The following is a 17515-nucleotide window of genomic DNA, read 5'->3' as shown; positions in this document are numbered from 1 at the left end:
TAAAGTATGGTCAGACCTTAAGCTGGAGGAACACAGGGTCAAATGGGTGGATAGTGCAACACCGAGAGACCGAGAGCATTTATGCCTTAAGAGAGGATGATCAGCTGCTTTGTATTTCTCTGATGTGGAACTAGTGGAAAACACGCAACAAAATCAATGCCACATCGGAGGTACATGTCAGAGTAACCATCTACATGAAAATGCCCATATCTAAAAGGAAAATCATATGCAACTCAGCGATCATATGGTACATTGGCCATGCAGCAAAGATGGCAACTGGACATGTAATGAAACAGCAAGACGGTAGCACTAGTTCTAGGCTACTAGCAAAGAGTGAACCCTGATGATTTTTCAGAAATTCATCTCTTCCAAGGTACAAACATATGGTTCTAATGAATCACATCGACTCCATAGTTTATCCTAACAGTGGAAGATTGATACTTGGTAAAGCAAGAAACTAAACTCAACTGGGATTGTTGCCACTATCAAGTATTTAGTGGAAATATACCATCCAGGCCTACATTTCCTTTCCTCAAACAACTCAAGGCCTATTCAAGCACCCAAAGGATATACAGTATGCTTGTGCTGTATAAAAGAGCAACAAGGCACAAGTACCAAACATATCATCCGAGTTGAGAGGAACGAAACACAAATTAGTGTGTATATGATGTCAAGGATATAACCAAATACGGTGAGTAACAAGCAGATGCAGAACTTCATGAATCTTCAAGATATATATAAAAGGAAGATCAATACAGATGGTGGTATGCTACCAAGATATAACATGGTACTATCACACTGTTGTTACCCAAAAAAAATGTATTATCAATACATTCCAGACATCTAAAATGATCAAGGAAAAGCATATAAAATTTAAAACAACTCACGCATCTGGTGGGGAATAAATCTCGCTGCTAGGATAAGTTGTGGTAAAAAAAATGCATTACTAGAGCACATTCTAGCAACTCAGTACACGGTGGTTTGAATTACGAGCTGAATCATACCCATAATGACAAAGCCAAATCAGGCATAGAAATGAAGCAACCCCTGGACATGCATCATGTATTGATGTAACTCTCTACCAGGTGTCAAAAGTTAGAACTATAAAGAGGGGACACAACAGCCAACACATAACATATCATTTAAAATAACAAGGGAATTGCACCATAAAGGAAGCGGAAGAACTATTTAAGGGAAATTGTACCCTCTGGAAGAGCCGCAACGACCTCACGGTTACCAAATGCGGACATCGGGATCGGGAGCACCTCCATCTCCATGCATACCACCACCCATTCCTCTAGGGTAGCCATGCATTCCACCTGGCGTGCCTCCTGAGAAGCCCCTCGAAGATGCATCTCTAGATGAGCAACTTGACAACTGCTCCTTATTGGCCTTCTTATAATCGGACTGCTGAAAGCAGATGAAACGAATTCAGATCTGACCATGAAAAACGGTATGCCTAGAATGCTCCTAACAGGAGCGGGAATTTTGGTACGAAAATAACCTCTGCCTCGACATGCCGACGAAGCTGGTCACACTCAAATTTCTTTTCTTCTATCTACTGTAACCTTTCATACTTCCTGCGGTGTTCCACAATCTTTTGTGGATTCGGCTACACCTACAAGATCAGCAACATCACAATCATATAAAAACATGCAATTTACATACATGGAGATATAACATAGGTACTGAATTAATACTCGTCCTTCATAGCTATTGAATCAACATAAAACCGAATTGAAAGTAAGGCAACCGGAATAATTCAACCAAGATAAAGCCAAATGACATGCCAAATCATGCCCACGATAGTCAAATCAGCCATAAAAACGAAACTTGGCAATGCATCAAGTAGTGAGATAAATATGGCACATGTCAACAGGTGTAACTACAAAAGGGCAATCAGTAGGTGGCCAAGCATACCATATTAACAACGTCTTTCGTTCTCTAAAAACGAACAACAAAACATAAATCGCCATACAACTATACTGTCAACACATTTAGAAAGGACTGCTATACTATCAACACATTTAGCACGTTGCATTCAAACTTGATTTACATAATCAAAAAGAAATGAGATAAACTTATCAGCATGATATACAAATTACTTGAACACAACCACTGATTTTGTAAGTACTAATATAAAGATAGGACATGAATCACTTGTTCACCAGACACTTCACGCACTATTTGAGTTTATCAAACTGTCATACTGACACTACCAACCTTTTTCAGTTACTCATAACAATTGCTCGGGAATGTGGTCATCAGAAGACGCCGACAGCAGCTCCAGGTGGAGCAGGGCTCAACAATGCGGATTTGTGGTTGAGACCACAGTTGTTATTGCTGTAGGTGATCATTTACGTCTTGCAGCATGTTCCCTTGGCCTTGACCGCCCAACACACCCTTGGCATCAACAACCTGAAATAGAAAGAGGCCATATAAGGGAAAATATATCTCTACATAGAAATTTCATTGGATGTACAAGGAAATATTTGGATCATACGGTACTAATCAGAATTGTGAAAATCATCTCTAGTGCTAGCATAAGGATAATGTCCATTAGCCTCTAGTGATCAGAAATGGTCAAACTGGCAAGTTACCAAAATCCAAGGCACTTCACTAGTAGAAGGAGAATAGTCCAAGTCATGTTCAGAACTCACAATTAACAAGTACATGGGAGAAAGGCAAACATTCAGAGTGTTCCATGTACAAGTCTTCCTTTACCTAATTTGAAAGAGAAACGAGTCACTTTAAGATTAGAAGTGGGCCTTCTAGTTTCCCTGCCAAGCAACACAAACATATAATGTGGAGGGAGAAACAGTAACCAATAATGCCAGAGACAAACTAAATTGTCTTAGGACCAAGCAAAGGAAAATTTCTAACCAAATTAGAAGTGTCAAACCATAATCAAAAGTAGGACTTAAGGCCAACTAAAATTAGAAGCAGAGGCACTTAGTTTAACAATTTGGAATGTTGTGAGTTTTCCTTCGTATTAGTAAACATCACAGAAGCCACCAAGTACAGTAACAAAGCTCGATCGGAAACAGAGCAGGAACATGTCAGAATTCTTTCTATGCAAGAATAGTAGGAACTGCTCAATTTTATAGTTTCTGAATGGTTTGAGTTCGTCTACATTTTAGTAAGCATTTCTCAGGATAGCAAGAAAAACAACACCGCTGCCTCCAAAATTTGAGGAAACAGAAATTAGAAAACTAAAAGGAACTGAACAAACTAGATTTTTTTTCTAAGAACTTGAATCGCTTAGTTCAATATATAGTTAGAACTATAAAGAGGACACCCAACATCCAAAAAATCACATTATTTACAATAACAAGGGAACTATTTGAGGGAACCATACCGTCTTGAAGAGCCTCCATGGCCTCAGGGTCACCAAATGCTGTCATGTAGTGGCCAAGTGCTTTACATTCAGGATGACATCCATACCGATATTACCTGTATCCAGGTGTACCACCACCAATTCCTCCAGCAAGGCCAGACATTCCAGCAGTTGTGCCTCCTGGGAAGCTCTTGGAAGATGCATCTCAGATGAGTGGCTTGACAATTGCTCCTTCTTGGCTAGTAGCAACACAGTTTTTCCCTTTTGCAGCTACCAACACAATTTGGCTGAAAAAACATACTATCAGCACATTTAGGAAAGACTGAAAAAATATACAGGGCAGTTAAAGTATTCCAACTTGATTTACACATTAAAAAATGAAATAAACTAATAAGCATGATATGAAAATTGTGGATGAAAGACAACCAAATTTGCACTACGCTCCGTCCCTATAATTCAGACTTGGAGTGCACGGAACCAGAACAAAGAATGGAAGACACAATACAATCACTAGATTTTCTCCAATATCAACACACATGCATATGTCATGGGTCAGTTTCTAAAAGGAAATGGCTGAGACATGAGCATGTCAAACTAAGTGGAAAAGTAAACAATTAGATGCAGCAGAAGGTGATGGAGCTAGTTCATTCTGTGTACATAGCTAGCTAGAGAGGTCCTGGATGAGAAACAAATGGAGACCAAATGCCACCAGGATCACACTTGAGCTTGTCAGTCCAAGTGTAAAATTAAACAAGTACTGCTTACATGTGGTGGCTACAGGTAGGGAGGTCCTAGATGTACATAACTATCTAGAGAGGTCCCAGATGAATACAAAATATTATGGATGCAGCAAATGCTTCATAGGCCATCGGGCGCACAAGGTACTTGCTCAAACATATCATCCCCTGATTTATTTGAATTGCACTTTACTGATTCTAACTTTCCCATTAAGTAGCTACAATTTTACAGGCCGCCAAATCAGCCATAAAAATGAAGAAACCCGTGACCATGCATCATGTACTGATGTAACTACACAAGATGTCAAAAGTTAGAACAATAAAGAGGGCATCCAACAGCCATCCTATCATATTTTTTACAATAACAAGGGAATTGCACCATAAAAGGAGCGGGTAACTATTTGAGGGAAGCCATACCATCTTGAAGAGCCAACATGACCACAGGATCACCAATTGCTATCATCAGGTCAGGTTCCTATACAACAACAAAAGGTCAAATTAGTTGCATAAAGGAAGATATGCAGTGGCCAAGCGCTTATATTCAGGATGACATCCATACTGATAGTACCGGGAGAACCTCCACCTCGAGGTATACCACCACACATTCCTCCAGCGAAGCCAGACATTCCACCTTGCGTGAGAAGCCACTGGAAGATGCATCTATAGATGAGCGGCTTGACAGTTTCTCCTTGTTCTTGGTATTCTTATAATCGGACTGTTCAAAACACATGGCATGAATTCAGATTTGACCATGAAAAACAGTACAGACAGAATGCTACTACCAGGAGTAGGAATTTTAGTACGAAAATAACATGTGCCTCAACACGCAGACAAAGCCGGACACGCTCAAGTTTATTTTCTTCCGCCTAATGTAACCTTTCATACTTCATGTGGTGCTCCAAAATCTTTTGGTCATTCGGCTACACATGCAAGATCACAAACATCACAATCATATAAAAACATGCAATTTACATACTTAGAGTCTGAACATAGCTATTTAATCAATACTCCAATTTGGTAGCTAATGAATCAATATAAAACAGAATTAAAAGTAAGACATACAACCAGAATAAAGCAACCAAGATAAAGCCAAATAACATGCTAAATCATGTGCATGATAAAGCCAAATCAGTCATAAAAAAATCAGCCTTAGAAAATGAAACCTGGCTATGCATCAAGCACCAAGATAACTATGCCGCGTGTAAAAATTCATAACTGCAATAGCCATGCAAGCACATTATATTAATAACTTCTTATGTTCTCTAAGAAGAACAACAGAACATAAATCGGCATACAACTACACTATCAACACATTTAGGAAGGACTGAAAAATATATACTTAGCAATACAAGGATGTTGCGTTCAAACTTGATTTATGCATTGAAAAAGAAATGAGATAAACTTATAAACACGATATGCAAATTGTAGCTGAAGTATCAGTATGACACCCAAAATGCACTACTGTTCCCCTATAGCTCGGATCAAATTTCCTAAAATTGCTCGCAAACATTCATGCTTTTATACATAGTATATCCTGGTTATCAAACACACCACACATGATAAAGGTCCCAGTGACTAGTATCCATCCAACAACCACCAAACTGCACAAAAAATAGGAAAATGGGCAATACCCACAGTTTGGGCCACCCATGCTTGCCTTGTTACCAGTAAAAGGAAGAGGAAACAAGATGGAATCACTTCTCAGGATACTCGTTACAATCAAGCCCTATCGAACTTGAGCTAATAGTATATAACATGATGGAGAAGAAAATGTCATTTTGGCTGCAAACTAGCTTAAGAGTGCTTGCTTGCTTCGATCACACACACACTTGGTACACAATACAAGAAATTAATACTTGCATCATGGGGGTACTTCTACTTGCTGCTATATCCATCACACTAGTACTACTAAGCATTTACAAAAATGGCAAGAAACATACAACAACATCCATTCATCGTCTCAAGAATCACTGAACCTATAAATTGACACAGCTATTTGTGAAAATGAAAGGATGTTGTTTCTCTAGCACGGACCATATATTGACACAACTATTGAATATACAAGTCCATGGGAATGTATCTTTAATATAATGCAGAACTGGCGCACCTCAGCAAAGCAGGCATTTATATATCATTTCTCGCTATATATAGTAATTAGGGAAACTAAACTAAACAACCATGCAATAAAAACAAGAAGTCACAGTGTCATTTCTACCATGTTTAAGTTCCGACAAGAAATTCATTAACCCATCCATAAAACTGTAATGCCAAATTTTATGGAGTATCCATAGAAGGAAGCGATCTTCGGAGATTCCATTAACCATGATTTTTGAGTCGCCGAGTCAAGTCAAGTCGCCGAGGCTGCGGCTCGTGACTTGCCGACTTGAGTCAACGACTCAGCTCGTATAGTCGCCCCAAGTCGCCCTGCTACAGAGGACGCCAAGTTGGCCTGTTACCTTTTTTTTCGAGGGGTTAGTTGGCCTGTTACCTATTGCAGCCAGGCCGGCCAGGCCCAGGCCGGCCCAGCAACCACTCCCAGCCTCACCCCGTATAAAACCTAGGACAAACCCTCACCTCCTCAGCCATGCGCCGCCGCGAGCCTCTCAGCAGCCTACGCGAGCTCTCCCAGCAACCACTCCCAGCAACCGCCGGCCTCCACGAGCCTCTCAGCAGCCTACGCGAGCTCTCCCAGCAACCGCCGGCCTCCACGAGCCTCCGCTAGGACAAATCTTCACCTCCTCCCTTGAACACAGCCGTGCAGCGCCGCAACCCTCTCCCAGCAACCGCCTCTCTCTCTCTCTCCCTCTCCCTCCCTCTCCCTCTCCCTCTCTCTCTCTCTCTCTCTCTCTCTCTCTCTCTCTCTCTCAAATCCTCAGAAGTCGCTGAAATCTTGAGGCATCAAGTCGCTGTATAGTCGCAGGAAATCGCCTGTCGAGCCAGTGACGTGGCGCGACTTGCTCCGTGAGTCAAGTCGCTAGTGCGACTCATCCACGCCAGAACGACTCGGCGATTAGTCGGCGACTAATCAGCGATTAGTCGGCGACTCAAAAATCATGCCATTAACAAAGTACAAAAAAGGTTGTAAATTGAAAAGCAACAACGTGGCTTTAAATTATATGGCTGTATACAAATATGAGAGGAAACCAAAGAGAAACACCATTAAATTGTGCAATTCACTGTTCACAAATGATGGAGAAACAGGCATACTCCCGAACGGGGCCATTTCCAAAGTATAGAGTAATCATGCACGAAAGCATTGACAGGGCGACACTTGAGCAGCCAAAATGACAGAGTTTTAAATCACGGAGCACATAGAGGAGACAGAGAGGAGGAGAAGATTCACACCTAAACCATGCAGCCAGGGCAGAGGCGAAGCAGGAAGTAGGCGAAGACGAGGTCCATCCATGACTAATGGAATGCTCAGCAGGCCACGACTCGCAACAACGGAGACGTAAGTTACGTCATGGATGTGGGTTCCTCACTGAACCTCTCCATCTTGGCTGTTGGAAATAGGATCTTCTGAAGGACATCGTGCATCTCCCAACAATGTCGCATTAGGCATAGGTCCCCTATCAACACAAGCATACATTCTGAAAAAATGGTCCCTGGTCATCCCTTGATGTTTTCCATCAACACGAGCGAGGAGATAGGTCAAAGATTTATGCCTCCAAAGTATGCTTCACGAACAAAGACCCATACCATGTTAATTCCGATGCTAATCTCCTTCCTTGTGTCATCGCCTCAACCTGGAGTGCACCGTGAATATTGTCAAGTCCTCCCCAACGCTTAAAAAAGCTTCTCCATCTTGATGCACAAAGATAGCCTCCCATCCACCATAATTTTGTTGACTGCATGAAAAGAGCCAGCAATGTTGATCTTTACGACAAAAAATAGCGTGCGAATCAACTTGATGAACATAAAAATACTAGAAAGAACTCTACAGATATAAAATTATGGGAAATTTTTTAAAATAACATAGGCAATTGGTCTTCCTTACCATGATAAGTTCAATTTCCATGTGGCTCGGGTAATTGAACCATCTTGCTTTGTTACTTCCAAATGTCTGGGTACTGGTATCACGAATCAGTTTTAATGATTTCTTACAGGACCTGAAATAGCACGCCTATAGTTTAGTTACTTACCTAGGAGGCAAACCAGAAAAAACATAGTAATCTACGAGACACACATGTAGAGAGATGATGAAAGAAGGATATTAGAGAGTAGTAGTTCCCCAACTCTATTATCACAACAAAGAATAGGGTTGGTTACACACACCGGCCAATTCATCTCAAATGACGTTTCGGTAATGAACAGACAAGACACAAGTCAAAAGATATATGGATACTAGCTACAATCTAATGCACACTACAATGCAAACAAAAGGACAAAATCAGTTGCAAATAGATCTCTCGGCAGCATACAACGAAGATAGCTGATACGTAAATGTGTTTGTTGGAATTAAGTAAGAGAAGCAAGTGCAATCGAGGCGAAAGATTTCAACTTATAACTCATCCTAATTTAGCCATGGTATCCAATTTAACGGAAGACTAATACACCCATTGTTGACTGTAATGGACGCCTAATGGTGAGGAACAAAGAAAATCCATCCTTGTAATCACAAAGGGGGATAATTAAGCATATTTCCAACAACACAATTACCAGCAAGAGGGTCTACAAAAAACATATCAACAAAAGTAAAGTATTATTTGAATGGAGAATTTTTTAGTTGTAAATGGTGTACACAAAACAACAAATCCACTATGAGGGTACTGCTACTTGCTGCTAGATCCATCATATAGCAATTACAAGTATCGGATCATAATGAACAAATATGATAGTACAACTAAGCATTAGAAAAAATCACAAGAAAAAAGTGTCACACCACCTACAGCATTGCCTTACCTAATACTCCCTCCGTCCCCTTTTAATTAACTTGGGGGAGGAAAAACGCTTCAGAAATTGATTTTTACATTCCCGTCCTATACAGTTTCAAATTTTAAAACAGACTCCCTAAGATCTACTGTCCGTGAGATCCATTCCACCAGCTCGCCAATCGATAGATGGAGGCGTAGTCCCCGTTCTTCATCTCCATCTCCGCGTCGGGTAGTACTCGATGCGCCAGAGGTAGCCGCCGACGTCGAAGGTGGCGGACAGCACGTACCTGCCGGCGCCAAGGCCCATGTGGAGGCTGTAGCCGGCGATCTTGAACGTGTGCGTGCCCCGGACCATGCGCGGGGTGCACATCGACGCCGTCGCGGCTGGGGAAGGGAGGCGCGGCTGGGGAGAATTGGGGATGGAGCGGAGCGGTTGGGCTGGGTCGAGCGGAGTGTCGGTGGCCTGATTCCTGACGACGAGAACGTGCGTGTAGGGAGTAAAAAACAACAGGGATTTTTTTGCAAACTTACGGTCAAGTTAATTAAAATGGGACGGAGGGAGTAATAAGTAATAACTCAACATTACGCTCACATTTATAGAAAAGATGAAACAGTCAACACAACAATTTGGTATCTGATCACTAGAGAGGAAAATACAATCTAGTAAAATAAACTAGGACACCATATATAAAAATAAATTCAATAACTATGATATTTGGTTTCCACCATTACGATGGGGAGTTTTTCTTCCGCCAGACCGTGCTCCGCCAATATTTATTGCTCACTGCACCCATGAATCTAATGTTAATGCAGATGGTTAGATCTAATTAGGTGGGTTAATTTGACGGTGCTAATATGGCAGGGTGCACCAAATGGGATGGACATAAGAACGATTAAGTTTGCTTGTTTACTAGTAGTGTAGATGCATTGAAATGCACACCAATCCTCCATGTTCAGGAACGTCCATTTAAATAGGCCATGGAGTAGCAAATATGTGCTTCACATCTACTTCGAATAGATTTCAATTTGGCCAGGTTCTTTCATAATCTTAAATAAGTATATTATACAATACATTTCTGCTCCATTTATGCATCCAATATCCCGTTTTAACTAAACCAAGGTCAAGAAGAAGGTCACAGGTTCCAATCGTACAACACTAAAAGTTATGCAAGATCGCATCATTTTACATATAAGCAGCGTCCTGCAACTCGGTTCAATGTACAGATAGAGAGAATGATGTCTCACCATTCTCGTGGCCTTGTTGTTGGCGAGGAAGGAGCCCGATCATTGTGAAAGTCTTCGTGAGGAGGAGGGTGCCGGGTCACCACCAGATGGATGGCAACCACAAGCTGCATGTGGTGAAGAAGATGATTAACTCAGCAGCATAATAATAACAAATGGCACCACCAACCCAATACCACAAAAATGTTGCAAATTTTAGAAATGAAGCACAGTATACACAAAAATAGCTAGAAAACTACAAATTTATTTACGAATACTTCACTATTTGACAAATATAGACAATTCAAGAAGACACCTAGATACATAACATAGTATCATGTCCATAAATATATAAATAATTTACCATGGACAATTATCAAAACACACAAAACACCAGAGATTCTCCAAGCAAATGAAAACTCATGTAAAGCTGGTCAAATTTGCGTGATATCTTGTGAAATTTACCAGATTCTTCAACACACTTATCTAAACTATATTTACGTGATATCTGGTAAAATTTTCTCTGGCGACATTTAAGAAGACACCTGGATACATAAAACAGTATCATGTCCATAAATAAATAATCAGTTTACCATAGACAATTATCGAACCACAAAACACACCGGAGATCCTCCACGTAGATGAAAATGTTATTCCCAGCAACAAGAAGTAAAATCTGCATATATGCCATCAAGTCCATTGTGTGGCCAAAGACATGACACATTTTATTTTTAAAATTCACAGTGTCGTTTCACACCAGGACTACAAACTTGTCCACTGCTATGAGAACCTATAATAATAAGCAAACACACAGAGATACCATGTACCCTACTACAGTCTTCCCTGGCTATTAATATCAATTTTAAGGGACAAATTTCAATCACACAACAGAAGTAAGAGTAGCAAAGTCCATCACCTTCAGACGACCTTGGGTCATCAACTAGGTGGGGGCGGGGTTGAAAGCAGGAGGGCACATGGCGGAGAGCGCCAAGAGCATGGCTGTGGTTGGCACCTTCCGATGAGTTGTGCATGCTCAATCTATCTTTCTCCCACCAACAAAACACCCATACAACTGTTGCCATCAAACTCGAGGTTGGCAGTGGAAGCCGACTTGGAGACGGGGAATGCGGCCGGAGCGGGAGACATCCACGATACCTAGATGCGCTTGCGGGCGGTGCAGGCTCCAAGAGCGCCGCGCTTGCGGGCGGTGCAGGCTCCAAGAGCGCCGCAGCTTATTGGCCAGCTACATCTGACGAAAATAAACATGGCCACGAGTATGTTTATAACATAAATGAAGATGTTCATGGTTGTGTCTAGTCCACCGAAAGGTAGAAAAACAAACAAGCAGACCTACTGTGGGGCAAGGGTAATTTGCATGCCTCCCGGCTTTCAGTCCGGGCGGCGGAGAGGCCTGAGCAGTAAGGGCGTGTGGTGTGGCGTCAACACTAGCTTGAGCGCCATTTGTGGTCGCCAGTCGCCACCAGCCGACGAGCTGCTCCTGCTCAATCTGTTTACAGCAAAATGTAAATATGGCTTAATCAAACAATGTATTGTGCAACTCTAGATCACACCAGAAAAGGCAACGTTACACAGTAGCTAGAAACTTAAGTATAAACAAAGCTAGCTAGAAGACTGCAAGTTTATCTGCGAAAACTTAAGTATAAAACATATATAGTTTGAGAAGATACCTACATACATAACATAGTATGATGTCCATAAATTATAAGCAGTATACCATGGACAATTATCAAAACACAAAAACACACTGGAGATTCTCGAAGTAGGTGAAAACCAATGTAAAGCTCACACCCTAATAAAACGTAGAGTTGTAACTAAGTAGAACCATATAATGCAGTTACTGTACAAGTTTCATTTCTGAAGACTACTCAGTTTTAGTTACAGATTCAATGAGACATGGTTATCTGAATTCACATTCTTCAACACCAGAAGTGTATGAGAGTGCAGCATTCTTCAACAACATCTGTTATCCATCTCCCAAATTTTCTGAAGCTGAACCCATAGTATGGACATCAGAGTTACTGCACTTAACCCACAGAGATAAACCAATAAAACTTGTCACCAAGTATCCCATTGAAATGCTGGAAACTTATGAATATATCACCAACGTTCTACACTGCAGCAAGGGGCAATTCACCTGTTTTCAGGTTGAACTCATGGCGCTTGCAGATGGTCCAGGCCCCGAGGACGCCGGGGTCCATCAAGGTCCCAGGGCCAGGGCTAGTTGGTGGCCATGTTGGCTCCGTCATGGTCCAGCCGCCATGCCGCGGCGCTCCCTGGTTGATATGCAGTACATGTGGATCAAATGAATTTCCAGGTGAACATCCCTCTGCAATCAAAACAGAAATTCAGGGCCACACAAGAACACACAAAAAAGGACACTGATCTATTGAAGAGACACAATTTTGAGAGATGAATTCAGTGATACAATAAACTTGCAGTTATATACAAGCAGCAATAACACATACCATGTTATGCACACCGCGGCCTGAAATCTCGCATTTTTAGGTCTGGACAGGGAGAGAGATTCGCATGGGGAGCTTACAGCGGACACGGGTGAGGAGCTTGAGGCGGATGGATCGGAGCCATGGATGAGGGCATCCATCTCCCGCGCCGGTTTGAGCCTCGGCCGCTGCTGCGTGTCCATGTGAGGTAGTCCATCCCAAGACAGGGAGGCCAGGTCGCGCGTGGTGGTCGGAGAAGCGGAGGATGCCGGCATGCGGCGGGTCGGACAGAAGCAGGCCGTCGTCGTCGTTGACGTCGGAGGTGAGCAGCAGCAGGTCGGCCTCCATTTCCCCGGACCGGACCACCGACGACGACGAGGGGGGCCATACTTGCACATAGGAGGTCGAGGTCGGCGAGAAGAAGCAGAAGCCAAGCGAGGGCATTCTGCTTCATCGTCGACGCCGGCCGGCAGGGGAGCGCTAGGGTTTGCGACTGGGGGCGCGGGAGTGCGGCGGCTGTAGGGGAATCGACCTGTGAAAAGGAGGCTACGCAGGGGTAGCCGGCGAGCAGCGAGGATGGGCTCTGATGAGCGGCGACGGTGGCGGTGGCGGTGGCGGCGAGATATAGCACTACTGGGAAGAAAATTTTCAGAAAAATGAAAGAGATGCGATCTGATCCCATCTGGTGCCCAATTTTAGCCGTCCATTTAAACCGCCTCCGCGATCCCAGCCACAAACAGCGCCATCATTCAGCCCAATTTTTACTCCGAAATAGGCAAACCTTTGATTGAGCATTTTGGTTTGGCGCCATCTCTCTTGGCTTTGATTGAGTAACTAAGAGCATCTCCGATCGCACCGTCCTCCAAACCGTCCCCAAAGCGATTTGGGGCACGCCGGATAAAAAGATGTTTCCAGCCGCGCGCTTTAAAGGCTTTTTTCTGTCCGGCGCGGCCCAACACGGTGTCCGACGTGGCCCAAGACGGTGTCCGGCGCCCCGAGCCCGTCCCCGCTACACAGGGGACGCATCGGGCACGCTGGACACAACGAAATGAGAGGCGAGGAGGCGCGGGCCCGACGCATCAGTGGCTCGGATGCTCAACCGCCGCCTACGTAGCGACGGTGTAGTTGCCGGGAAGCGGAACCGTCGCATTGGCAACCGCGTCGACGATGCGGCAACCGCCGGAATGGAGCGGGGACTCCTCGGAAGAGCAACCGCTGCTCTCTTCGACTTCTGCGCCGCCGTTCATCCGCGCTCAATAAGACCCGTACGTCGGCGCTTTTGGATCTTCACCAGCCGCATCCGACACCTCCAGCGACGATGAGCTACATCTCCGAGCTCCCGTCCGACACCTCCAGCGAGGGAAAGCCTGCTGGATGGCGTCATTGGTGGGACAAACCCCGGACGCCCAGCAGCGGCGACGATTCCCTGCCACCACTTGACAGCGCGCAGGAATGGCTGGGCGTGGAGGAGGACGCGGAGGAAGAAGGGTCAGAGGAGGCGGCGGTGGCCCATGTGCGAAGGCGAAGGCGAACGCGAAGGCCAAGGCGCAGCCGGCGAGCACCGGCGACGACGAGGAAGACTCCGACGCGTCGGCCGACACCGCCTCTTCGGAAGAGGTGACGAGCAGGAAGCGCCACCGCAATGACGACGACGAGGCGGGGCCATCATCGAAGAAGAACTAGAAGAAGTAGTTTAAAATAATTTATATGTAATTTAATTATGTTTTTTCGAAGTTTTATATGTAATTTATTTATGTTGATTTGAATATTAGTAAAGAGTTTTATTCTATCTATTTAAATTGTTTTTAATGTTTGGGACTGCGTTTGGGGGACGCGACTGGGGAGCGACGTCCCCCAAACGCGGCACGAACGAAACACGTCCCCCAAATGCTTAATCCAGCGCGCTTTGAGGGACGGTTTGGGGGACGCGACTGAAGATGCTCTAACCTCGCCGGGTGCATCTATAAGCCCGTCGAGTTAATCTTCTCAGTCTTGTACAATCTTGTGATCATACTGGTAATAAAGAAGTCTGAGAGAAACTCTTCACCATTATCATCGTGTCTTTGATAAAAATCCGTTGACCCGAGCTTATAATAGAGTGTAATTATTTAAGAACCAATTTATTTGGGATAGCAAGGTGGAGGTCATCCATGTTGGAAGTTCCCTCACGGTCAAATCCGGTACTATTCCACAAGCGTCATGCCTAGAGAAAACCTAGACATCCTTGGCTTTTGTCGTTGCCATAAACATAGTTGTACCATTTATAATTACTGTTGCCGCCACCATTGCCATCTGGCATAACCAATTTGACTATCTTCTTGCCACCAACACTTCTATTCCACCTCCCTAGCCACCACCACCCTAACATGTGGAATGATACGTGATCTTGAACCCTTGGCATGAAATAAGGGTGCGTGACGACACATGGAATGTTATGTGTTCTTACACATGCTCAGATGGTTCTATCAGCTTCGACCGGTCATGCGACATCTACGACACCGTCTACCACGTCTTCGGCAATGTTGTCATCGTTTTTCTGGACTGGACTCTCTACGGTCCGCTCTAGATGGCTAGCCAGAGCAACACCCGTGATGATGCAAGGATGCACCTACCAAATCTAGTACATGGCACCACTATGCAGGGATGCTCCATCGTGGTTGCACCGGAGCTCGATGTCAACATGTCCTTTGCCACGACTAACTACCTCGGGGCAACTATGGAAGCTATACCCACACACAGTGGTCATCGGTCCTCACGCTGCCAACTCCTATTACACTATAGATTATAGTAGAGTGTAATTATTGTAAGAACGGCGGTCATCCGTGTAGGAAGTTCCATCGAGGTCAACTCCGCTACTATTCTACAAGTGTCATGCCTAGATTAAACCTAGCCATTCTTGGCCTTTGTCGTCGCCACAATCATGCTTGTACCATTTACAATTACCGTTGCTGCCACCATTGCCATCCGGCCTAACCCATCTGACTATTTTCTTGCCATCGACACTTCTATTCCACCTCATTGGCCCAACCCACCCAAACCGTCACCACCCTAACACATAGAATGACAGGTGATCTCGGACCCTAGCATAAAATGAGGGTGTGCAAGGTCACATGGCTAGGTGATCTCGGACCCTAGCATAAAATGAGGGTGTGCGAGGTCACGTGGCTAGGTGATCTCAGATGCGCACGGATGGCTCTATCAGTTTCTGATGGTGGGCGTATAAATAACAAGAACTATGGTTTAGAGTTTTGTTTGAATTCCATGACCCTCCAAAATCAAGGAAACCTCATAAATTATCTCAAAGTTATTCTATCCTCATAAAATATTTCAAACTTATTCTATTGTTTTTAAAAATAAATTTAAATGGATTCTGACCAGATTTATACTACTCCCTCCGACTAGATTTAGGTGTCGGATTGGTAGTTAAAATCAATATTTACATTTCCACCCTTGGTCCTTCAAAAGCCGAACAAAGAACTACCTCCACGATCGATCTGGAACCGCGATTCCTCGCCAGCTCCTGGCGAGCCGGCGGCTGGCGGAGACACCTAAATCTAGTCGGAGAGAGTAGCTTGGAATTTCATCTGAAAGTTGTCTAGAAAATCCAAGATAATTGTGTTTCCTAACTCAACGTAGTTGTTAGTCCAAAATTCTGTACCATGTCTGGCTAGTAATCGCTGTGAATAATCGTGGAGTAAAATCCATCAACGGTACTTGAACTTGTTGACCAAAATCACATTTGGTCATCGTACATAGGAAATACAATTTTACGGTCAGTCAATACAAGTTGTTGTGTCACGGACGTCAATGGTTCTGTTTGGCCTGTGTATTTGATGACATGGTGAATTACTGGGCACATGTGCCATCCCCAACCTCTGCCTCTAGCTACCTCCGTCGACTTCACGGGCCCATCCAGGCACCCAACAGCTCTGCCTTGCTCTTCACCGGCGCTTGCATGCAGGGGCGGTACAGTGGTGCACCGGTTGTGTGGGTCGCCAAGGAAGGTGCTGGTGGTGCACAGGTGTCAGGAGAGCGCCGCCGGTGGTGCTGGGGCCTGGTAGGGCGCGGCGAGTGAGGAGGGAAGGGGCATCCGCCTGCGAGAGAGATTTAAGGAAGGGGTGGTGGGCTGCGCGCCTGTGCCGCTACGGGAGGATGGTGAGTATGATCAAGGGCGGCGAGGTGGCTGCTACGGTGGTTGACTGGTTGGAATCTACGCGGAGGTCCTTGCATGGTCGCTGAGGAAGGGGTGGTCGAGAAGGTCCAGGGAGTTGCGATAGGTCGAGGAGCACGAGCTTGAGCTTGTCGTGGAACGCGTGGAGAGGGGACATGCCGCAACCGGCGGCCATGAGGTCGGTGATGCTCGCAGACCACTACCCCGTCTCAGCCATGATCTTTGTCGGCTCTGCAAACTTATGTCTTAAGAAGACGCGGCCGAGCCTCGGCGGAGGCACGGGCGCACGGCGGCCGACAAGCCAAGCGCGACCTACTACTTGGTCGAGAAGGTGCAATACCTGTATCTGCACGTGGTGTGCGGGCGCGGCCTCGGCGGCCGGATCTTCGAGCGTGCTCGCGCCGAGCAACGACCACCTCGGTCCGTCGGTCGCGTCTGGTTCGACCTCTCCAAGGTCACGGGTGCCAAAGCCGGCGAGTTGCACGGTGGACGGCGTGGACGAGCGTGTGCGAGTCCGCGACAAGGCCCCTACAGGCGCATACGCCCCCGGCGGCGACGGACGGGACAGTGGTGTTGGTGACGGCCGGGGCGTGCTAAACGTCGCCCACCTCCAGCAGGCTCCTCATCCTCGCCGGAACTGGGGCAAGCCGAAGGCGTCTACCACTCGTCCGTTAATTTTTGGGGAAGATTATTTACACTGACTGTTGACTAGG

The 17515-nt window shown here is 45.0% G+C and overlaps 1 protein-coding gene and 1 long non-coding RNA gene across 2 annotated transcripts; both read right to left on the bottom strand.

Moving 5' to 3' along the window:
- Nucleotides 1-7524: 7524 nt before the first annotated feature.
- LOC124667571 lies at nucleotides 7525-11353 on the bottom strand. The gene is made up of 5 exons (XM_047204834.1): nucleotides 11086-11353; nucleotides 10194-10297; nucleotides 8072-8183; nucleotides 7774-7922; nucleotides 7525-7643 (listed from the first exon to the last, which is right to left on the bottom strand). Exons 1-5 carry the CDS (start codon nucleotides 11104-11106, stop codon nucleotides 7553-7555), a joined length of 477 nt encoding a protein of 158 aa, XP_047060790.1. The 5' UTR covers nucleotides 11107-11353; the 3' UTR covers nucleotides 7525-7552.
- A 12-nt stretch (nucleotides 11354-11365) lies between these two features.
- On the bottom strand, nucleotides 11366-12411 carry LOC124667577. Its single transcript, XR_006991331.1, has 3 exons — nucleotides 12325-12411; nucleotides 11524-11676; nucleotides 11366-11418 (listed from the first exon to the last, which is right to left on the bottom strand). It is a non-coding gene; the product is annotated as an uncharacterized LOC124667577 (long non-coding RNA).
- Between the last annotated feature and the right edge of the window lie 5104 nt (nucleotides 12412-17515).

Source organism: Lolium rigidum, chromosome 6 (genome assembly GCF_022539505.1).
Source record: "Lolium rigidum isolate FL_2022 chromosome 6, APGP_CSIRO_Lrig_0.1, whole genome shotgun sequence".
Lineage (NCBI taxonomy): Eukaryota > Viridiplantae > Streptophyta > Magnoliopsida > Poales > Poaceae > Lolium > Lolium rigidum.
Note: the sequence above shows the minus strand (reverse complement) of the source record. Positions and strands in the feature narration are given on the sequence as shown.